Source organism: Pelodiscus sinensis, chromosome 33 (assembly GCF_049634645.1).
Source record: "Pelodiscus sinensis isolate JC-2024 chromosome 33, ASM4963464v1, whole genome shotgun sequence".
Classification (NCBI taxonomy): domain Eukaryota; kingdom Metazoa; phylum Chordata; order Testudines; family Trionychidae; genus Pelodiscus; species Pelodiscus sinensis.
In genome coordinates, this window is record NC_134743.1 from 5,323,484 (window position 1) to 5,346,971 (window position 23,488).

The 23,488-nt window shown below is 42.9% G+C and overlaps 1 protein-coding gene across 6 annotated transcripts in view; it reads left to right on the forward strand.

Annotated features, from left to right (window-relative positions):
• The first annotated feature begins 265 nt into the window (after window positions 1–265).
• The window catches only part of LOC102452695 (butyrophilin-like protein 2), a 72,609-nt gene continuing 49,386 nt past the window's right edge, over window positions 266–23,488 (forward strand). For 3 of the 6 annotated variants that reach the window (XM_075914333.1, XM_075914338.1, XM_075914337.1), the window contains exons 1-11: window positions 266–378; window positions 4,197–4,287; window positions 6,351–6,460; window positions 8,365–8,715; window positions 9,717–10,001; window positions 11,549–11,977; window positions 17,959–18,015; window positions 19,138–19,212; window positions 21,077–21,097; window positions 22,321–22,341; window positions 23,224–23,244. In XM_075914333.1, coding sequence (XP_075770448.1) covers window positions 6,385–6,460; window positions 8,365–8,715; window positions 9,717–10,001; window positions 11,549–11,977; window positions 17,959–18,015; window positions 19,138–19,212; window positions 21,077–21,097; window positions 22,321–22,341; window positions 23,224–23,244 — 1,336 coding nt within the window. In that variant the 5' untranslated portion in view covers window positions 266–378; window positions 4,197–4,287; window positions 6,351–6,384. Of the gene's footprint in view, window positions 379–407; window positions 561–4,196; window positions 4,288–6,347; window positions 6,461–8,364; window positions 8,716–9,716; window positions 10,002–11,548; window positions 11,978–17,958; window positions 18,016–19,137; window positions 19,213–21,076; window positions 21,098–22,320; window positions 22,342–23,223; window positions 23,245–23,488 lie in introns of those variants that run through there. The other 3 variants (XM_075914335.1, XM_075914336.1, XM_075914334.1) reach the window with 3 other exon arrangements.

Here is a 23,488-nt window from a genome sequence, read left to right on the forward strand (position 1 = left end):
AGAGGTATACTTACACCGCAAAAAGCCCTCTGCTCTATTGATTCACTATACATTTTCTTGCGCAAAAATGGGCTTGAGGTATGGATGCTCTGTGGGTTTTTGCACAAAAACAGCCATTTTTGTACAAAAGCCCTGTAATATAGATGGAGCCCCTGTGTACAGATCATAGGGATCCATTAATTCTGGTATTCAAATGTGTACCTAGATGGAGTAGAGTGCAATTTCTACTTACACACACACACACACACACACACACACACTTATTCTTTCGTTCACTTTTAGTTCCCTCCCATTTTTGTGTTTGTTCATACAATTGCCCTTTGCCCATGCCCAACGGATTTTGGCGGGCTTACTTGTGGCTTCAAAGAGAGTTCTGAGGTGAGTACACAAAATCGTGGTGTGTGAATGTTTTACTCCAGAGAAGTGATCTATTAAATATGTTTTGTATGTTTACTGTACATTTTGGATTTTTAAATGTTACTTCTTGTTTCTGGAACAATTGGAATGACTGCAATTTAAGCTTTGATACTTTGCAGGGATGTTTTCATTCATAACTGAAGGTGAGAAAATACTGAAATTCATTCATAAAATGGAGGCATTTATTCAGAATGTGTTTTGTGAAAATATAGAGTTTGGACTATCATATCTATATTAACTGGTTCATGCTGAGGGAGTAGAAGTGTTACACAAAGGTGGATTTAATATTATAATGCTAAGGGAGGCAGGCGCTTCATTTTTTTTGAGGGAGGAAACTTGTAATCAGAAATACTCTCCTTTAGTTATTGGCGATCAGAAAGTATATATTTGTGTAAAATAAACTAGGGTGCTGTACCTGCATGGGATAGGTAGGTAGTTGTGGATCTGCTGGTGAAAAGAAGAGAAAGGGAAGAAATAGAGGCTTATGCATTTTTCTTGCCTTGTATTTCACTCTTCAGAGGGCGTGCTGCATATTTCAGGGGATTAACAGCATTGCTCTGCTGTTAGCTGGCAGTTACATTTGGAGCTTTATGGGGGAAGAAATTGGGAAAACAAACAAAAGCCTTCCCTCCCCCAAATCCCCCAACAGTTATTTGCAGTAAGTAGGATTTTGAAGTGTACATAAGAAAGCTTTACAATTGACTGAAGATGAGGGCTATTCTTCATTTTTTTGTTTCCCGTGGGAAATTTTGAACATTTTTTTTGAAAGGCTTAGATTTTTCATGGAATATTCCAAAATGAAATAAATAACGTTTTTATTTTAATGGAATTTGTTTAAATCTGGAATTTCAGGCTATGTCTACACTACGGAGTTTTTCTGGGATATTAGTTGTATCCCAGAAAAACTCTGCCACATCCAGGGAACATGTCTCTCTTCCAACATTTTTTTTTGGAATAGCAGATGCACTCTTTTGGAAGCCCTGTAAACCTCATTTCACGAGGAATGAGGGCTCTTCCTCAAGAGGAGGTTTTTCTGAAATTTGGCCCCCGTGTAGATGGGCGAAATTTTAGAAAAGCCTCTTCCGAAAAAAGAGTCAGAAAAAGTTATTCAAACTGTGGAGTGCATTTTGCATACCTCTATCTGAAAAAACCCCAGTAATGTTGACATAACCTCAGCCACCACACTATTCCATTCCTCCCCTCCCCCTACCCCGCCCTTTTTTTTTGGGGGGGGGGGTTTTCTTTCACTTTCTGTCAGTTTTCTCCTGTTTACTTTTCTTTTCATTTCTTTCCTTTTAGTTTTCTGTTACTTTCCCAAAATTGGAGAGTTTAGACAAAAAAAAGGGGGGGGGGAGGATAAAGAAGTAAACAAGTCTTAGACCTCACTCAGTAAAACTATTGCATTCAGTGGCAAAAGAGGAGAAAAGAGAAAGTGGGAGAGATAAAAATCCAAATGTTTGATTTTTAAAGGTGTTCTTTCCGGTTATTGTGAAATGAAAGATTATAATTGAAATGAGACAAAACTGAGATATATTATTATCCCTCATGAGTACATCATGATGTTTTTTATCAAATAGTCTTCACAATCTTTAAGCATAAAAAGAGGAAAGCTACTATCACCCCAGTAGTCATCAATAAATCCTGACTACAAAGCCACTCTGTCCTTAGGCAACTGCCTCTGAAAGAATTCAGGCTTAGCGCACATTGCTCATCTTGGCATCTCCCATTGGCTCATTTAAATGATGAACCACCTACAGCGCAGGCTTTAGGGAACGTTAATGTAAGATGCATCCCTTCCTCCAATCATCCTGGGCGCCAAATTCTGACCTTTGGCCTATAGTGATTTTCCAGGTGCCTGAGACCCACACATGTTCTTCTTCACAAAACAGTCCAAGTCCCCTTCCCTGTCCCTAGAAATCACTTCTTGCCCCTTGCCTTAAATAATATATTGCCCATTATAAACACATTTCAAAAACATTTATTGATCCTACCTCAAAATCACTCACTGCCCCTCCCTCACCCCCACATCACTTACTGCCCACCACCCACAAAAATCAGCTCCTGCCCCTACCAGTCCAGCGCCACAATGTGTCAGTTTCCCTGGCCTATATTTATTCCCCCGCCCCCTGCTCTGCCCCCTGGTCAGCCCCGCTTCCCCTGAGCCCCTCCTGTCCAGTCCTGCTCCCCACTGGCTGGTTCCCCCTCCCCCAATATCCCTGTTTCCTGCTGCCTGGTTCTCCTTCCTCCTCTGCCTGATCTCCCCTGGCCAGCTCTACTACCCCAAATCTCCCCCAGTCAGCACCGCTGCCCCTGACCCCCACCCCCACCAGCCCTGCTTCTCACTGGCCAGTCCCCCCTCCTCCGCCTCTGGCCAGTCCCCACCCCCATCTGAGATCAAGTGTGTCTGGGTTTTTTTGAAGCCACCTGGTAACCCAAGGTGGACTCGATGACTCCTGAGGTCTCTTCCAGCCCTAGGAGTCTATGATTCTATGGTGCTGGGGGTCCGTAAGGGGTGAGGGTGTGGAGGGGAGAGAGCATCTGGGCTGGGGCTGCTGGGTACAAACTGCCCCTTTCAGTCCAGCAGCCATTTTGATGTAAATGAAGTGGTGATTATTTAAATCGCAGCTTCATTTTGCTATGTCTACAACCCTAATCCACATGGCTCCATCAACAGAGCCATGTAGTGTACACATACCCTGAGAGTGGTAGGGGAGGGACTATTTGCTAAAGACAGGGTGATGGGGGAGGGGCTTTGCTTATTTTGGGAAATTGGAATGTACCTGTTCTGAGAACCCAGTTTGCATCACAGTATGAAGGGGTAACGCGATGTCGTCTATAGTGCGGTGTGTTCTTGTAAAGGTCAGTGTGTTAACCCTGGTGTCTTACAGTCTAGTTAACCAAGACTTGTGTACAGAAATCACCCTGCAGTCTCAGGTGAATGAAGTGTTAAATTCCTGTTCTAGCAGCACTGATCTTTGTACTTTGTACAAGGAAGTAATTGGTATTTCTGTTTGTTATGTTTACAAAGGCCTCTAACACTGGAACATAAATTGTTATTTCATGACCTTTTCTTCAAGACTCTCTTATGGGGACTTTATAACATATGATTATAAGAACGGCCATACTGTCTACCAGTGTCCAATGCCAGATGCCCCAGAGGGAGGTAATCCTCACTTGATCCCTTTCATGTCGCCCATTTCCAGCCTCTGACAGACAGAGGCTAGGGACATCGTTCCTACCCATCCTGGCTAATAGCCATTGATGGCCCTAACCTCCATGAATTTATCAAGTTATTTTTTGAACCCTGTTAATGTCCTGGTCTTCACAACATCCTCTGGCAAGAAGTTCCACCTGTGTGCTGCGTAAAGAAAAATGTCCTTTTGTTTGCTTTAAAACTGCTACCTATTAATTTCATTTGGTGACCCTTAGTTCTTTTATTATGGGAAAAAGTAAATAATTTCTTCTTATCTACTTTTTCTACACCAGTCATGTTTTTATAGACCTCTATCATATCCCCCCTTAGTTTCCTCTTTTCTAAGCTGAAAAGTCCCGTTCTTTTTAGTCTCTCTTCATATGGGACCTGTTCCAAACCCCTAATCAATTTTGTTCAAATTTTCTGAACCTTTTCCAATGCCAATATATATATTTTTTGAGGTGAGGAGACCACATCTGTACACGTGGGCATATCATGGTTTTATATAGAGGCAATACGATATTATCCATCTTATTCTCTATCCCTTTTTAACTATTTACTTCTACTAAACTCTCTCTTTAAATAGGGTCTTGTACAAGGCACATGAATGTCTTCTAATTAGCATGCGAGTCAGTATTTCTGAGGAAAAGAATAGCACATTTACAAGACAATATAAGGTGAGTCTGAATTTGAATGCTTTCTTTGAAATGATTTTGTATTTGTGGAAAGCTCTCATTTGAGCATTGACACCAACTCTTGGTGCTCTATGGTTCAAGCACCTATGGAAAATAATAGGGTGTGCTCAGCACCCAAGGACAGTGACCCTGTCCAGACTATGGTCTCTTTCCTTCCTCCCCCTTTCCCCCTCCCCCGAGGCCACTGCCAGGAGGCAGAAAAAAGGAGCAAGTGACAGGTAGGAAGTACTTGGAAGCAACAGCAGACAGGAGAGAGTGGTGAGCAGGGGGGGCCTTTGGAGTGGAGAGGACAGGGTCGCTCCTATAAGTGCTGGTGCCCTATATAATCCAGCATCTGAACCACCCTTCTCCCTCCCCCCCCCCCCCCCCCCCGGGAGGGGCTGAAGCAGTGAGGAAAGAGGTTGCAAACTCTCTTGAACCAGATGGAACAGATGTTATTTACTGTAGTGATGTGCAGTCTGGGAGAATTGGCAACCAGCAGCAGGGCCAGGAGGAAAGTGTGGACCAGAGGAGCTGCGGGTGCCTTGCAGCCAGCCAGAAAGAAGTGGTGCTTTTAAAGTGAAAAAGCTTCTCTCTAGCCCCATGCTTAGTACTCTAGCCCACAAAGGTTTTCCCTTCCACCTGATGGGTAAGAGCTGGGCTCTGAGCATTGGGAGACAGCTAGGGGTGAAGCAGGTGGTGGTCAGACTGGTACAGAGCAGGGGACAGGCAGCCAGGGGATGGGGCTGATGGTGGCTGGACCAGCTCTGAGCTGGGGGCAGGCAGCCAGGAGATGTGATGGAGGACAGCTGGACCAGTGCTAAGCTGGGGCCAGTGGCTGAAGAATGGGGCTGGGGGCTAATAAAGCCCATAGTCCATGGTACCCCAAATTTCATGGTGCCCTACCCGGTTGTGTGTTTTCCCTATTGGTTGGGACAGCCCTGGGAGAGAAGCAAGTGATAGGAAGGCAGGAGAAGTCTCAGACAGGGGGCAGAGCATAGTAGGAAGAGGCAGGGTAGGGTTGCGATCATGGAGAAGAGGATGAGTGGGAGGTGGGCCATGGATGGAGCACCCATTGACAAAATCAAGATTCAGTGACTCATTTGAGATCCATGGAAACTAAATTCCTTTATAATATCTGAACAGAAATGGTAAAAGAATAAGCTCGAATTCCACAACTGAGATCTAAAAAGACCATTTGGGGGAGCATAATGTCATATCTACATAAGTACTGTGCCTCAAAGGAACAGATTACTATTCATGTGCTTTCCCACTTTTTCATAGGAATGTTTTTCTTTTAGAAACTTGGTTGGGATAGTCAGGATAGCCCAGAAGAATCACTGACTGGTGCAGAGTTTATGTCACCCATTACTTGGGCTGCTTTTGGTATTGGACAGATGGAAGTGTCCAGGTTTAACTAAATAGCAAATGAATGGTCTTATTTTCCCATAATCTGCTTCCACAAAAGATAATTTTTGCTTAGTATTTTACTGTTCAAGAAAACAGAAGTGTCTCTGTAAAATGAATGCAGTTTTGTATAGAGGAGGCTAAAACTCAACATTTCCTTTGTACTGGAAATTCTGAAATGTTGAAAAAAGTCTTAATTTTGATTCAGAAACATAACTGGAATGTTTGAAATTTCTCACATAAAAAAAATCTGAAAAACTTGGGTTTTTTTTGTAAAAGTCAAATGGCTTTGATCCAATTTTCCCACTATGAATTAGAGCAGCTGGCTGCTCTCATCTCCTGAAGTCTCCATGGGCTTCATGGGGAGTCTGGTAAAGTTTGGCAAATCCTTGGCTGCAGAGTTGGGAACCAGAAAATCCTGATGGCCCTAGGTCACAGGCTTTGGGGCCATCACATGGCAATGCCAACCCAGAGCCATGGATCCATGAAGCTCAGCCTCTTCTGAAACTGGTAAGGTATGATATTTCTGTGAAATGTTTTGGTTTTAACAAATCGGCATTTTCTAATGCAGCTCCATTGTAAACAAAAATTTCTGACAAGCTCTAATTGTGTGTACACCTCATGCTACAGTTTGTGATATTTTCTGTTTCTGTTAGTAGAGCATTGGATGGATGATATTGCAATCACTTCACAATGCTTGTGTGGATCAAATCAGCTGCTAGACTTGCGATATTTCCATGTCTGTTTATCATCGGGAAATGGTTTTGGGGTAAGAACACCATTTTTCCTGCCTACTGATCAGAAAATAAATAAATCCATTGGTGCTTCTCTAATCCTGTGTAAGAAAACCTCTACTCACTCTCTTTCTCTCTGTCTCTCTGCTGTGTCTAGACTACACCTCTCTGTCGACAGAAAGATGTAGATTAGGCACATCAAAACTGCTAATGAAGTGGAGATTTAAATATCCCATGCTTCATTAGCATAAGCATGGCTGCCGCTTTTTTTCAAAATGAAGATTTTTTTAAAAAACCCCAGCAGTCTAGACGTGAATCTTTCGAAAAATAAACCTTTTCCCAAAAGATCCTATAAACCTCATTGTATGAGGGATAAAGAATCTTTTGAAAATAATAGCCTGACCTGTCCCTAGGCCTGCAAACAGTGGGGAGAAAGAAAATAATTGCCCTGGGGTCTGGAGATTCAAAGGGCCTGGAGCACCGGGCCTCTTTGAATTGCAGCAGGAGTGCCAGAGCACAGCTCCTTGCATCTGTGAGAGCTGGGAAAGGCGCATTGAGGTTTGGGTGGCGTTAAAGGTTGACTGCCTTTAGCCTTGCCCCTTCCACCCTCAAGCCTGCTGCCTGCCCCCATTGTGTGCTCTCTATTTTTTCCTGCGCCTGGGAAAATGTAATAAATGAGGGTATGTCTACACTACCCTGCTAGTGCGAACTAGCGGGGTAATGTATGCATACCGAACGTGCAAATGAAGCCCAGGATTTGAATTTCCCGGGCTTTATTTGCATAAGCCGGCCGGCGCCATTTTTAAATGCCGGCTTGTTCGAACCCCGTGCCGCGCGGCTACACGCGGCACGGGCTAGATAGTTTGGACTAGCAAGCCATTCCGAACTATCTGCACACTGTACACCTCGTTCCACGGGCTTCATTTGCTCGTTCGGTATGCATACATTACCCCACTAGTTCGCACTAGCGGGGTAATGTAGACACACCCTGAATGAATAAATAATGAACTATTTAAATAAGTCAACTTTGGAAGCCCTGGGAGCCACCATGATACTCACAGCACATGCCAAAGGCTGCAACTTAACTGTGGTTGCAAATACATGTGAATATATATGCTAATATATGCAAATAGAATCTATCACAGTGATGGGCAGGAATACAAAGATGAAGCCTTAAGCCATGGCACCAGACCAAACATGCCCATTGTGAGCCACTTAGCACCTCTCATGCTCTGTGCACAAGGCTAAGCAGCCAGCACTTCCCACAATGCCCAGGTGCTCCTGGCACCTCCTCCTTGGGGGCTAGAAATGCCGGCACCCTGTACCCCTCTGTTCCAGCCAGCCCGTCCACTTACGTCTTTCAGTGCTCAGCCCACCAGGGAGAAACCTCGCCATCGTGAAACATGTTCCCAGTAGAGGCCATGTTTAAAGGGTCCCACCCATGGGCCATGAGATGAGCCCTGCATAAACCCAAACTGCACCACGGGGCACAAACAAATGAAAACAGAAAAAAAATAATTAAAATAAACTGTGATATTATCCAACAACACTATTTAAAAAAAATCAAATTCTGCCAGATCTAGCCTTAGCTCAGCTGTTCACCTTCCCATGCTGGCCAGCCACTAATAGGACAGCACATTGTAATACGGTTGGCGATGGTCAAGTTCCTTTTGTTCCTGGAGGGAGTGTGCATCCTGCACCCACCCATGAGAAGTTCACTTTGCACCACCTTTCACGGAAATCTGTGCATAGCTGAGCTAGCAGTGAGGACCTCAAACACTCCCCTTTCTGAGGGGGTAACTAGCTTAGGTAGAGAGAGATTCTACCATGAAACATAACCCTGCTATTGTCTCTCACTCGTTGTATTTTTTTTTCTTTCTACATCAAAGTCAATCTTTTGAAGAAAATCTGTGATCATGATTTGTTTTCTTTCTTGCAGGTGATTTCTCCCTCACTGTACATGTTGATCCTTTGATTCCCTTGGTTGGGCAAGGTCTGATGTTGTCCTGCCACCTCATAGGCCAGGTCCCCGCTAACTGTCAAGTGCATTGGTATAAATGGGAAAGGAGCAAAAATATGACATTATATGTTTACAATAGCACAGCAAATGGGACCGAGCTGAGCAGGGAATGGCACCAGCACAGGAACGGTGCCCCCAAAGGATGGTATAAGAATGGAGTTGTTAGGGTGAAATTCTTTCATGTGCACATAGAAGACACAGGACAGTATGTGTGTGCAGTGACAGGTGATGGTGTCTATCAAGAAGCTGTTACCCATGTGACTGTTGCAGGTAAGCATGGAGATGTTAATATAGAAGAGTTGCTGGCAGTGAACTACTCAGAGTAGTTATTGATGGTTCATAATGCTGCTGGAAGGGCATAACAAGAAGGGTTTTGCAGGGGTCTGTCTTGGTACCGGTTCTGTTCAATACCTTCATCAATTAATTAAATGATGGAATGGGGAGTACACTTACTAAGTTTGCAGATGATACCAAGCTGGGAAGGGTTGCAACTGCTTTGGAGGATAGGGTCCAAATTCAAAATGATCTGGACAAACTAGAGAAATGGTCTCAGGTAAATAGGATGAGGTTTGATAAGTACAAATGCAAAGAACTCCATGTAGGAAGCTACAGTAACTTTCACACATACAGAATGGGAATATGTATGTGGGGAGGGATGGATAGCTCAGTGGTTTAAGCATTGGGCTGCTAAACCTAAGGTTGTGAGCTCAATCCTTGTAGAAGCCATTTGGGACAAAAATTCATCTGGGAGGTTACTTGGTCCTGCTGAGAAGGCAGGGGACTGGACTCAATGACCTTTCAAGGTCCCTTCCAGTTCTGGGGGATAGGCAATCTCTATTATTTACAAAATTCAGTAGATTGTAACTTTTCAAAAGATACTGTGCACAAAGTATTTAGCACAAAGCATGTTCCAGTTACAAATATTCATTTTTGTAAGCATAGTTCCATAAAGAATATGGATAGTCCTGTGACACTCCCTTTTTCTGAAAAACTATTGTCTGACTGACCTACTGCCATCCCAGAAATAAAGTTGTCACATACATACAATGACGACATGTCTGTGTACAGTTTGGGATCAGTTTGTGAAGTGTTTAGAGAAGTGTTTGGGGGGTAAATTTCTATGAATGTAAGTTATTTGGAAACACAAGATTATAGTTCAGTGTAGATGGAGTCTGTAATGATACTAGTGATTAGTCATCATTAACGCACTTTGATGTATGAGTTCATTCTTCAGCTTGTTTAACATTTTCTAAAATTGTTTTTCATTCTAGGTTTTGGATCTGCACCGCGCCTAACTATAGAACAGCAGCAGAATAATTCAGCCACTCTGAGATGCACATCCCAAGGGTGGTACCCACTCCCTGAAGTACTTTGGACTGACAGCACAAGACAAAACATCACTGCTATGGCTAAAACAAGAATCCTGAAAGATGTGGCAGGGTTCTATCGAATCTACAGTACAATCTGGATAGTAGATAGTTCTTCTGACACTATCTCATGTACTATAATAAATCCTGTACTGAAGCGGCATCGTAAAAAAGTGATTCCAATTTCAGGTAAGAGATGAAGCAAATGTTCCTTCTCTTACTCACAAAATAGAGCTAACTGCATGCGCCTTAGGGCCACCATGCCACTCAAGGAGTTACATGGAACACCAACACCCATTATGGGGAAGTGATTTCTATAGAACTTTAATGGTTTATACATTATTAGTCCATGTAGATGCCCAGTTGGTGCTCACAAAGGGTTTCTTGGTGTACTTTACTGTATCATTGTTTCAAACACTAATACAGAAAAGCAGGAGTAGGGAACTTGTGGAGTGCATCAGAAAAGTCTATACAAACAAGTCACCCAGCATGTGAGCAATCACAATCCTCCCACCACCAGACCTCCCAGTTCCAGTCTCCTGTTTCTAGAGCCACACTGCACCCAGTGCCAGCCCCCAACATTAGCCCCATCCCTAGAGCTCCCCAGTGCCAGCCTTGTCCCTAGAGCCCCTAACACTACTAGCCCCATCCCAAGAGCCCCCCAATGCCTCTTAGATGTTCCCAACCTCTAGAGCCTCCACATCCAGAGCCCCCAGCACTAGCTTCACCCCGACAGCCCCCAATGCCTTCCCCACTCTCCTCAGCTAGCCCTGTGTTGCCTTCCATCCTCCAGAAAAGCATGGCTGCCCTGCTGTGGCTGTTGGGAGAGGCATGTCCTGCCCCACCTCTCAGCCAACCAGCACCAGAAAAGGGCAATGTCTTCTCCCAGCCGCAGAAGAGCGTTTCACAGCCTGGAGGGAGGGCAGGATGTTTGGGAACCATTTTGCTACACCATCCAAAACAGACAACCACTACCTGTTATGGATCATTCCACAAGGGCTGTGACATTAACCATAGCTGTCCTCAGTAATGTTCCACTCAAAAATGTTTGTAGGGCAGAAACCTGGTTCTCAGAACACACATTCACCAGGCACTATGTTTTAATATCTGGCCCTATCCTATCTACATCAGTGGGACAGGCAGTCCTCTCCACTATCTCTTGGACATGCCTGTAAAGCCTGCATCCACAAGATGGACCCTGCTCTTCAAACACCTGAAGTGGAGCACCTATAGGGGACAGCACCCTAAGAAAAGCAAGTTACTCATCCTGTACAGTTATGATGGTTCTTAAAGATGTGTATCCCTGTGGGTCCTCTACTACTCTCCTTCCTCTGATACTCTGGAGCCTCCTCAGAGCTATATCCAAAGTAAAGAAGGAACAGAGGTGCAGTGCACATAGTCAATGGATACTAATGACATGAAAGAGCACTACTGAGCATGTGCAATGTAGCAGGGCACTGCTAGGAAAAATCTCTCATCTCTCGCATGAGGACACACCAGCACTTGAAGTGTAGCACCCACAGGAACACACATCTTGAAGAGCCATTGATACTGCATGGGGTGAGTAACGTTCTCTTGAGCACTAATTCTCTTTTTACTTACTTTACTTTATATCTACTCCCAAAGCAGTATAAATAAGAGGAATTAGGACTGTATTCTGTTTCACTCTTTCTTGCACATTAATATGAGTTATCATGTGCTTCTGGTGAAAATATAATCCTCTGAACACTTTTCAGGTTTCTTTGATGTAGAGGCAGAACATAGGACAATTACCGCTGTCATTGGAGAAAACGTCATTCTTCCCTGCCGACTGATTACAAAACATCTGCCCTCTAGCATGGAGCTGAAATGGAGGAAAGTTGGACCTCGGGAGGATAAGACAATCTATTTCTATCTTTATGATGAAATTAGTTCCTTGATTAATTCTTATCCACAGAATGACAAATGCCCAGTGGGTTATTTGTCTCCAAATGGAGACAACAGCAGAAAATGGCTCAGGAAGGAGTATGAAAAAAAGGCAGAAGTGTTTAAAGGAAAGGAATTTGGGAAAGGAAATATTTCCCTGAAACTGAACAATATTCAGGTGGAAGACGAAGGGAAATATGTATGTTCTGCCACAGCCAGCTTGTTTCACAGAGAGATCACCATTAACGTCTTGGTTATAGGTAAGAAAAGCCTAGAATTGGGGAAAGCAGATTTAACGTGACAATTAATGTATATACTTGACTATAAAAAATATTGCAGTAAAGAGCGGGGGTTGGCTTATGAACATTTTTTTTACAATTTTTTTAACTTGGGGGAGAGTCAGCAAACTTCAGTTTCCAGCCCCGCAAGGAGAGCCACTGGAGTGTCTTCAGGCATACAGCCTCTTCAGTCTTTGGCCTGGAGTGTCTTCAGGCATAGAGCCCCTCAACTCCCAGTGACTGCTGTTCACCATTCCAGGTCATCGGGAGTGGCAGGAAGTGGTGGTCAGCATACCCTGACCCGTGCTGCTTCCCACAGCTTCCATTAGCTGGGAATGGCAAACAGCAGCCAATGGGAGCTGAGCAGTTCCATGTTTGCAGAAACTCCAAATGTCCTGGCATGCCAGTGGTTTGCCCTGCTGGGCTTGGAACTGACCGTGCTGTAGACTCTGTTGTATTTTAAAAGTTGGAGTCAAAAGAAACAGGTTTTACTAGCTTTATTTTAATTCAATCTAACAAAAACATGTTATAATAACTGAACAAATAACTTCAAAAATACAGTCCATGTTTTATCGTCTCATATATTTGTAATGCACTTAAAATTTTATCATAGAATCATAGAATGATAGGACTGGAAGGGACCTCGAGAGGTCATCGAGTCCAGCCCCCCGCCCTCAAGGCAGGACCAAGCTCCATCTACACCATCCCTGACAGATGTCTATCTAACCTGTTCTTAAATATCTCCAGAGAGGGAGATTCCACCACCTCCCTTGGCAATTTATTCCAATATTTGACCACCCTGACAGTTAGGAATTTTTTCCTAATGTCCAATCTAAACCTCCCCTGCTGCACTTTAAGCCCATTACAGGCAGTCCCCGGGTTACGTACAAGATAGGGACTGTAGGTTTGTTCTTAAGTTGAATCTGTATGTAAGTCGGAACTGGCATCCAGATTCAGCCGCTGCTGAAACTGATCAGTTTCAACAGCGGCTGAATCTGGACGCCAGTTCTGACTTACATACAGATTCAACTTAAGAACCCCAGGCATCCCCAAGTCAGCTGCTGCTGAAACTGATCAGCGGCTGATTCAAGGAAGCCCGGAGCAGCCACTGGTCAGTTTCAGCAGCGGCTGACTTGGGGACGCCTGGGGCAGAGCAGCTGGGGTGCTGCTGGGTTGGTCCAGTAGCGCCCAGAGCAGGACCCAACCCTGCAGCACCCAAGCTGCTCTGCCCCAGGCGTCCTGATTCAGCCGCTGCTGAATCTGACCAGCAGTGGCTGAATCAGGATGCTGGGGCAGAACAGAACAGCTGGGGTGCTGCCCGGTTGGTCCAGTAGCGCCCAGAGCAGCGCTACGGGACCAACTGGCAGCGCCCCAGCTGCTGTACCACAGGTGTCCGGAGCAAAGCCATGGAGCACGGGGGCAGCGGGACAGCCCAGAGGCGCCGTGGCTGTCTTGCTGCCCTCGGGCTCTGTGGCTTTGCTCTGCTTTGTTCCCCGTCCCCCTGGTCTGCAGACCAGGGGGACGGGGAGCAAAGCTGCGGAACACGCGGGCAGCGGACAGCCCAGACGCGTCTGGCCTGTCCGCTGCCCGCGTCCTCCGCGGCTTGGCTCTGCTTTGCCCCCCGTCCCCCTGGTCTGCAGACGGGGGGGGGGGCAAAGCAGAGCACAGCAGAGCCAAGCCGCGGAGCGCGCGATCAGCCGACAGCCCAGACGCGTCTGGGCTGTCAGCTGGCCGGGCGCTCCGCGGCTTGGCTCTGCCTTGCCTCCCCTCCCCCGCCCCCCTTGTCTGCAGACTAGGGGGACCGGGGGAGGCAAAGCAGAGCCAAGCCTCGGAGCGCGTGGGCAGCGGACAGCCCTGTCCGCTGCCCACATGTTCCGCCGCTTTGCTTCCTCTCCCTGGTCTCCAGCAGACCAGGGAGAGGAACGCCCCGTTCGTAACTGCGGATCCGACATAAGTTGGATCCGTGTAACTCGGGGACTGCCTGTACTCCTTGTCCTGTCCTCAGAAACCAAGAGGAACAAATTTTCTCTTTCCTCCTTGTGACACCCTTTTAGATATTTGAAAACCGCTATCATGTCCCCCCTTAGTCTTCTTTTTTCCAAACTAAACAAGCCCAGTTCATGAAGCCTGGCTTCATAGGTCATGTTCTCTAAACCTTTAATCATTCTTGTCGCTCTTCTCTGTACCCTTTCCAATTTCTCCACATCTTTCGTGAAATGTGGCGCCCAGAACTGGACACAGTACTCCAGCTGAGGCCTAACTAGTGCAGAGTAGAGCGGCAGAATGACTTCACGAGTTTTGCTTACAACACACCTGTTGATACAACCTAGAATCATATTTGCTTTTTTTGCAACAGCATCACACTGTTGACTCATATTCAACTTGTGGTCCACTATGACCCCTAGATCCCTTTCCGCCATGCTCCTTCCTAGACAGTCGCTTCCCATCTTGTATGTATGGAACTGATTGTTCCTTCCTAAGTGGAGCACTTTGCATTTCTCTTTATTAAACCTCATCCTGTTTACCTCTGACCATTTCTCTAACTTGCTAAGGTCATTTTGAATTATGTCCCTATCCTCCAAAGAAGTTGCAACCCCACCCAGTTTGGTATCATCTGCAAACTTAATAAGCGTACTCTCTATCCCAATATCTACATCATTGATGAAGATATTGAACAGTACGGGTCCCAAAACAGACCCTTGCGGAACTCCACTTGTTATCCCTTTCCAGCAGGATTTAGAACCGTTAACAACAACTCTCTGACTACGGTTATCCATCCAATTATGCACCCACCTTATCGTGGCCCTATCTAAGTTATATTTGCCTAGTTTATCAATAAGAATATCATGCGAGACCGTATCAAATGCCTTACTAAAGTCTAGGTATTTGACATCCACCGTTTCTCCCTTCTATTTCTGAATCCCTTCTAATTCTGAATCGGTCTCCAATTCACCGATGGTTCATTAAACTCAGCTTCAGTCACAGCTGCTCCTGCATTGTCATCATAGATGCCAGTAATGTCGTCCTCAGATTCAGCTTCTTTATCATCAGCCTCCAGTGTGTCCTCAGAAAATATGACGTCATCTTCTGACCCATCAAGTGCATTGTTGATACGGCATTTCCAAAATGATTTTTCTATCATAGCCAATGAAACCAACTCTTACATATCCTTGACCTGACCCACTGGGCAACCAGAGTAATTTTAGGCTTCATAAGATTCCCACCTTTGTCAACTTTCCCATCATGTGTTGTACTTTATTTTCTTTGAAGATGGACAAAGCACTGACAACACTGAGAGTGTGTCTAGACTACAGGGTTTTGTCAACAAAAGTGGAATTTTGTCGACAAAACTATACATGTGTCTACACTACCGTCGAGTTCTGTCGACCTAACATTGACAGAACTCGGCAATTTTGTCGACAGCGGTAAACCTCATTCTACGAGGAATAACACCTTTTGTTCTGTTGACAGAAGGCATTATTGCATCTACACTGTCCTTTGTTTCTACACTCTCATGTCAACAAAGCGGCTTTCTGTATTGACAGAACTGGATGTAGTCTAGACGCTCTTTGTCGACAGAAATTTTGACTCTGTTGACAAAAGCCTGTAGTCTAGACGTACCCTGAGGCTGTGTCTAGACTACACCTCTCTGTTGACAGAGAGATGTAGATTAGGCACGCCAAAATTGCTATTAAAGTGGGGATTTAAATATCCTGCACTTCATTAGCATAAACAAGGTCACCACTTTTTTTCAAAACTGAGTTTTTTTGAAAAAAAGGCAGTCTAGATGCAGATCTTTCAAAAATACAAACCTTTTTTGAAAGATCCCTTATTCTTCATAAAATGAGGTTTACAGGAGCTTTTGGAAAAGGGTTGTATTTTTTGAAAGAGCCGTGTCTAGACTACTGGGTTTTGTTTTTTTTCCCGAAAAAGCTCCATTTCAAAAGAAAGCAGTGGCCATGTTTCTGCTAATGAAGGGGGAGATATTTAATCTCCGCTTCATTAGCAACTTCGATGTGCCTAATCTACATCTCTCTGTCGAAAGAGAGGTGTAGTCTAAATGTACCCTTACTGAAATCCCTGGGGGTATGTCTACACTACCCCCCTAGTTCGAACTAGGGGGGGTAATGTAGTCATACGGAGTTGCAAATGAAGCCCGGGATTTGAATTTTCCGGGCTTCATTTGCGTAAAGCCAGCCGGCACCATTTTTAAATTCCGGCTAGTTCGGACCCCGTGCTGCGCGGCTACACGCGGCACGGACTAGCTAGTTCAGATTAGGCTTCCTAATCCGAACTAGCTGTACACCTCGTGGAACTAGCCAGCATTTAAAAATGGTGCCGGCCGGCTTTGTGCAAATGAAGCCCGGGAAATTCAAATCCCAGGCTTCATTTGCAACTCCGTATGATTACATTACCCCCCCTAGTTCGAACTAGGGGGGTAGTGTAGACATACCTTAGGTTAGTGCACACTACCCCTGAGAAGAACCAAGTCTTTTCCTCAGCTTCAACCAAGGTAGTCCTATGATATGCTTAGACAGGCAGATCAATACAGGCAGAAGCACAAGCAGCAAAGTAGGAGCTATGACATTTGCCCCTGCTGCCACGTCCTTCTTTCCCACTGTATCTCTACCTCTTCCTTGCTAGAATCAATCTGTTCCACTCTGTGCAGGTGACATGTTTCCTGAATTGCTCATCTGCAAACAGGAACTAACTTGGTTACTTTTCGATAGATCTGGATGGTTTTTAAGAGATATAAAACAAAGTCACAAAACCAAAGGCTGCGAGTAGCAAACGAGTTATGATGCAATTGCAGTTTCCTCTACACTAAGGCTTTATTATAGGCCTCCTTAGGTTGAATTAATGAGTGAAGTATCCACACTGCCAAACCTGTCATTCTGAAATAGCGGGCTGTTTATTTTGAAATCTGGACTCCTGCTTTTCTCAGGGAATATTGCTAATTTCAAAATTACCATTCCCCAGAGAAATTCAAACTAATTACATCCTGGGGTTCTAAATCAAAGTAGTACATCCACATTAAGGGAAACTACCTCAGACTAATTTCAAGGCTTCCCCATAATGTGGACATGCTATTTCAATCTTGTTATTTTGGGAGTCATTAAATCAATTTTAGTTCGTTTGAAATAATTTCTTAGTGTGTGAACTTAAAATTCATAATGAGATATTTGAGAGATAATGATCATGGAAGGACCAGGAAAGATAAGGCTTTAGGGATGGTTGGAACAGGTAGAGATTTTTTAACACTAGCATACTTTATTGATATTTACAGAGGAGTATGGTGATTTTACTGCAAACAGCGTTCTGTGACAATTCCACATGTTCTCTTTATTTTCCTGTCATCATAACTGATTCATCTATGAGCATAAACTGGCAATTGTACCCACTTTCTATAGAAAATGACTCTTTTATAAAACTTTTTGCTGTACTAAGCCAGGGGGTTAGTACAGCAGCCATCTGTTAAAGGCAAAGTACAGTGATTTTTGTCCATCTTTTCACATTAAAGGGTTTTTTTTTCATTTAAAGTTGGTGAAGAGTGATGGGTTATTGGGCTGAGAAACACCATGTAAAGGGACAAAGAGTGGGGCTTTGGCTGGAGCTCAGTCTTTCTCTTTATAGAGCACAGTCTGCTTACTAATAATATTCAGGGTAAATTTGTTAACCCCATTAACACCTCTTTTGGCTTCATTGGAGTTGTATGAGTGTTAATGAGAACAACACTTGAACCTTCAATTTTGTTCAGACAGAAGAAAGCAGATGTGCTTATGGAAAAAGGAAGATTATTTCCCATTTTTTCCAGTGGGTTTTATTTTAAATCGCATTAAGCAAAACACACACTTTTTGCTTTGAGATAGAACAGTGAACAAATGTCTAAATGTCCCTGGATTTTTTCACACTGAACTCTCTCTGCATTGTCAGACATTGTGATAATGCTGCCTTTTTTACAGAAGTACAGAATGAAACATCTTCGCAAGTGTCTGAGCAGAAGATTTTCAGATGTGAATGTAAGTGGAGGGGATGATATCCAAAACTCACTATTACATCATAGTTATTACTCCAGGAAACTTGTCTTCTTCTGAACAGGAGTTACTGCCTCTTTTATTTGGCCTTTGGGACATCCTCCTGCCTACTAACAAGCATAAATATTTACGTTCAGTATCTTAATTCATCCCTATCTCCAAATAACTCATCCCTAGCAAATTAGGACTTTATTCTTCACAATGAACAGATCCTGTCTGTGACCTACTCAGTGCCCTCATCTCCCATTATATCAAATCACAGTGTTACTTTAGTTTGTGACTCAGGATGGATTAAAGCCACAAACAGACTGCCATAGATTTCAAGAGCATCCAACAGATGATGGTCATGAAGTATGACCACACCGCAGCATGGAGTGTTTCTGATGGGGAACTGCCTCTGTAGTGCTCTCAAACATGGTTGCATTTACATGATGGGTGAGGAATTTCTACACTGAGTACTTATGGACCACATGCCAGATTCAAAGTGTCCCATCCTCAAGTCCACTCTGCAGGAAGGGGATATCATAGCCCCATACTGAACTACAGTCCTCCCTTGCTGTGGTGAACTTAGTAATTAAAGCAGCTACCACAGCTGTGGTAATGCAGAGAACATCCTGGCTACAACAGTCATGGAGGCCCAAGGGGCTGTAACTCAGAGTGGAAGACCTGCCATGTAACAAGAACTTATTTGAAGACTAAATTCCTCATTCCAATTTGAGTTAAGGGTTTTAATTCAGAATCCCATTTCACTACCGTGTGTAGACGTGGGCAGTTACTTCTGGCTAATCAATTTCTATAATGGCAACTGCCCAGAAACATATTTAAATCTCGCGCTTCATTAGCAATTTCAGTTGCCCTCATTAGCCTCCCTAGATCAAACTAGGGGGCTAGTGTAGACGTACCCTGAGATTCTGAAGGCATGCCTTTATGTTTTTCCATATAAAATATACTTTTTCTCATTCTCTGTCAAAGTGCAAAGACAACAGTACTTGAGAGAATGAGAAAAAAAGTCTATCATTGTTCAGGTAAAAAACTGTAAGGCTTAGAAATACCTTCTGTGTTTGAGGATACATTGTAGTAACAATATCATGCTCTATCTTTCAATAGATGTCTGTATGTTACTGTGTATTGGTATGTTGCTGTGTATGGTGATCATGGAATGTTTTTGTGGAAAATGCACAAGTAAGTTAACTTATTTTTTATTAATCTAAAAAAGAGTTAATTTTGTAACAGTGTGGATAATTAACCAGTGTAACAATTTACAATGGGCTTCTGTGCGTGCTCCATCCCTGACAATTTCTGAATCAAGAGTGGATGTTTTCCTAAAAATTCTGCTCTAGGAATTATTTTGGAGCAGTCCTCTGCCCTGTGATTTATAGGTGGTCAGACTAGATGATCACATGTTTCCTTTTGTCCTTGGAATTAATTAATTGAAAGTAGGAATAAGGGATCTTCCAGAAAAGGGTTTATTTTCCGGAAAATCGCGTCTAGACTGGCGCTTTTCTCCGGCATAACCCCGAGCTGGAAAAAAGCAGCAGCCATGTAAATGCAAATGCCGCGGGGGGTATTTAAATCCCCCATGGATTTGCAATTCCGAAGTGTCTCATTAGCATCCCTTTTCCGGAAAGGGGTGCCAATGTAGACACAGCCATGAAGTAAGGAATGGAGGCAGTTCAATAATGGTGCTGACATTCTGCTTAGTTGGGTGTTTTGGAAGTGGGAGAAAGCAAAGAGTAGCCTGCCCTGGGTGTCTGCCTTATTGAGTGTGGGAAGCGGGGGGCAGGGGAGGGGAGAGTAGGCACAAGCATATGTAACCCACACACCTCTAGGGTCTATGGTTCACTATCCCATGTAGTGGCACTTAGACCACTTTCGGTGAGAGATAAGAACAAGGGAGCTCTACAGCATTTAAACCTTGTATTTTGAGTTGAAATTATGCAAATAACAGCTTGTGCTTAAAACAGTTTTGCAGTGTCCTACCTTTCTTCTTCTTTCCGAATCAGAGTAAATACCATTTGAATTCTTTGAAATAAAAAAAAACGAGTCTAAACTACATATTAGCTTTTTTATTATGTATTTCAGGTTGACCTATTTTTTATCTTCAAGTCTAGCATAATTCCTACAGGTTGAAAATCTCTAGTCTGGCCCTCTCTGGCCTGGCAACAGCCATAATGCAGCATGATTTTAGTTAGCTGGATCTCCATTAACCATGGGTATGCCCAAGTTTTCTGTGGTCCCATAAAGTTTGTTTACAGCCACCAATCCTGACTCTCAATGTTCTTTGATGTTATATAGCCCAATAAAGAGTGAAAGTGTAATGCTGCTAAAAAATATTGACCTCCCGTGGTTCACCAAATTCTCTGGTTCGACACAGGTCAGGTCCTGAAGGTGCCAGATTAGAGACGTTCAACCTGTACAACATTATTTAAAATACATTTAGAATATATGAACCAGATTAAATAGTCTGGAGTCAGCTCAAACTTCCTAGTTACCTCAGAAAGAAAATGCTTTTAGAGAAGAAGACAAAAATATGCAGTTACTGAAATCTTTGTTCTTTTTCAGGTAAACTATGCATTGCAGTATTAAGTTTGTATTAATTTATACAGTCTCCCATACAAGCAGGGACTTGGTGCATGTGATGGAATTGCAAGGAGTTTAGCTGAACAGTGAATTGCTCTTGTTTGTAATAGTTCAATACTGATGAATAACTGCAATGAAACTGGTGCCATGACACCAGGAAAAATTAGGTATCTGTTAGAACAAAAGTTAATTCATTTAACCTTTTACACAAACTTTTGAAAACAGTAACTCCTTACACTGCAAGTGAAAAAAAGGTTAACTGTCCTTGAAAGAAACAATGAAGAAGCTATCTGACAACGGCCGAGAGAACACAATGATGGTCAATTTTACTGATAGCAAAAGTACATAATCTATATATTCTCCATGTCACAGAAGAGGGCTACTTTGTGTTGTTGAAGTTGTTTAAAGTACAGTTAGTAATTTTTAACATGGACTAAGTATAATGATCATATTTAATCTTTTGCAGGCCGATTCCAGGATACGATTGGTGAGTTTGACCTCATTGCCGAGAAGGTGCACTCAAATTGTGTTTTCATTTTCCATTTGGTTTATTGAAAAACCAAAACAAATACTATTTCAATTCTCCACGCTAGTCACTCACTAATCCGCTAGGCAGTAGAAACTGAAACTCAAAAAATCAAAATCCAAAACCCTTTCACTGTAAGGCTCAGATTTTGCAAATATTTAGTTGGATGAATGCTCATTTTACCCGCATGAATTGCCCATTGGATTATGTGGAGCAAATATAAGTTTTATTTAGTCCTTATTGACACTAAACTCCTTAAAAACATTAAGAACATAAAAGCAGCCATATTGTATCAGGATAGCGGTCCATCTAACTCACTGTTATGTCTTCCTGTGGTGCCCATGCCAAAGGGAATGAATAGAACATGTCAATTTATCAACATCCCCTATTGTCCAGTCCCAGCTTCTGGCAGTCAGAGGATTATGGACACCCCCAGCACAGGTTGCATATCGACTATGTTGGCTGTTCGCCATTCATGGACCTGTCTTCGATGAACTGAGCTAATATTTGTAACTCCCTTGTACTTTTGGTCTTCACAATGTCACCTAGAAATAAGCTCCATGGGCTGACTGTGTCTTGAGTGAAAAGTATTTCCTTTTGTTTGTTTTAAACATGCTGCCTATTCACAATCAAAGCTATTGACAAAAGCTACCTACTTAAATCTAACTCTTCCTTTTCTGATAAAAATAATTGTTTGCATGTCTTTTTCTCCTCTGCTTTTCCTTTCTCTATATTGTGGCTATGAGAAAGTTTACATTTTTTTCTGGAACCAGTGAGATCTGAGGCCTACTTGCCTGCTTCTAAAGTAGCTTCCCAGTCTTTTTACAGCTACTGGGAAGCCTCATGTGCTGCTCTCAAAAGTCCAGCAAGTGTGGTTAACCACTTCATCTGAAAGCCCTCAAGAGAAATCTTGCAGTAAGATAATGCAGTAAGATGGACAAAAGTGGTTTTTATCAGTTTGTGTATACATAAAAAGCTTCCTTAAAGATAAACCTTGATCTTGAATTCAACTCAGAATTTTATGGAGTGCCAAGGTGAATTATCAGTGACATGAGCTTTTAGTGATCTCTTCTTCAAGAGCACATCTAACCATTACTTTTGCCAAGTTGCCCATCAGACTGAACGCTTGTTTGCAGAAAAGGGAAAACTATGTATTTGTTCAACACTGTATCTTTCCATTGCAGACAAAATGCAGAGGGAAAGAGGTAAGTTAGTACTGATTTATGTAGACTTTCAATCAGGCCAGTATTAAATGGAACATCTGATGGAACTATGTGTACTGTATATTTGTGGACAAGAGCCTAACTCTCTCAGTGTGGTCCATTATATTGCACTGGTAAAAAATCATCTTGTTTAGAATTCCAATGAAGTCAGGGAAGGATTAAGTTACAGGATTTGGGAGAGGGAGACATATTTTGGATATTCCTACTTGAACAAATGTATTGTCATTCATTCCCAGAAAGATGATATTAATGACAGATTCACCAACATTTGTTAACAGTTGGTATGAGAAGAGCTTGATTTCAAATACAGCATGAACCTGAATGGAGATATTATGAAAATAGTGATCTTCCACTGTGAAAAATTAAGTGAATTTTGCTTGATGTTACTAGACATAGAGTGCATCTAGAGAGCACCCTTCTGTTGGAATATGCAAATTGCATAGCTTATTCCAAGTCTAAATTGAAAGAATTTATTTTTAAATTTGGTGCTGTCTACACAATTCTAAATTTCAAAATAAGGCACTATTCCAACAAATCCCTTAAACTTTGGGTTGCAGGGATGCCGTAATAGAGCGTCTGCTATTTTGGAAAATAGCAAACATTTTAAAAGATGTGACATTATTATTTTGGGATACTTCTGGTATCCTGAAAGAGCACTGCAGTCTAGACATACCCATAGTGAGACTAAAGAGAGTAAAATAGTAGTTTTATATGTATAACATGACATGAGTATTAAAGATTATATGCTCTATCATATGTGGCTCATTAAATAAGGCTGATTCATGCCATTCATCAAGTTAACAATTCAATCAGCCAATTATCATTGAAAATTTTCTCATTGTGAACTGATTTAATTTGTTGCAGACCAATCCCGCAAGGATTATGGTAAGTTTGCAGTGTTTTCTAAGCAGTGCTTCTCATATTTTTTTCTCTTTCAGAAATGCATATCCTATTTTACTGAGCTAATTTATCTCGCTACTTCATCTTTCTCGCTTGCCTGAAGAATTTTAGCATTTCATTCTAGAGTATCAAGCACTGAGAAAGCCCCATTTCTCATTAGATCAAAGATATTTCCATAGTTCTCAAGAAAAGTAATTGTGAAGAGGGATCCTGCTTCAAGGCATGTTGA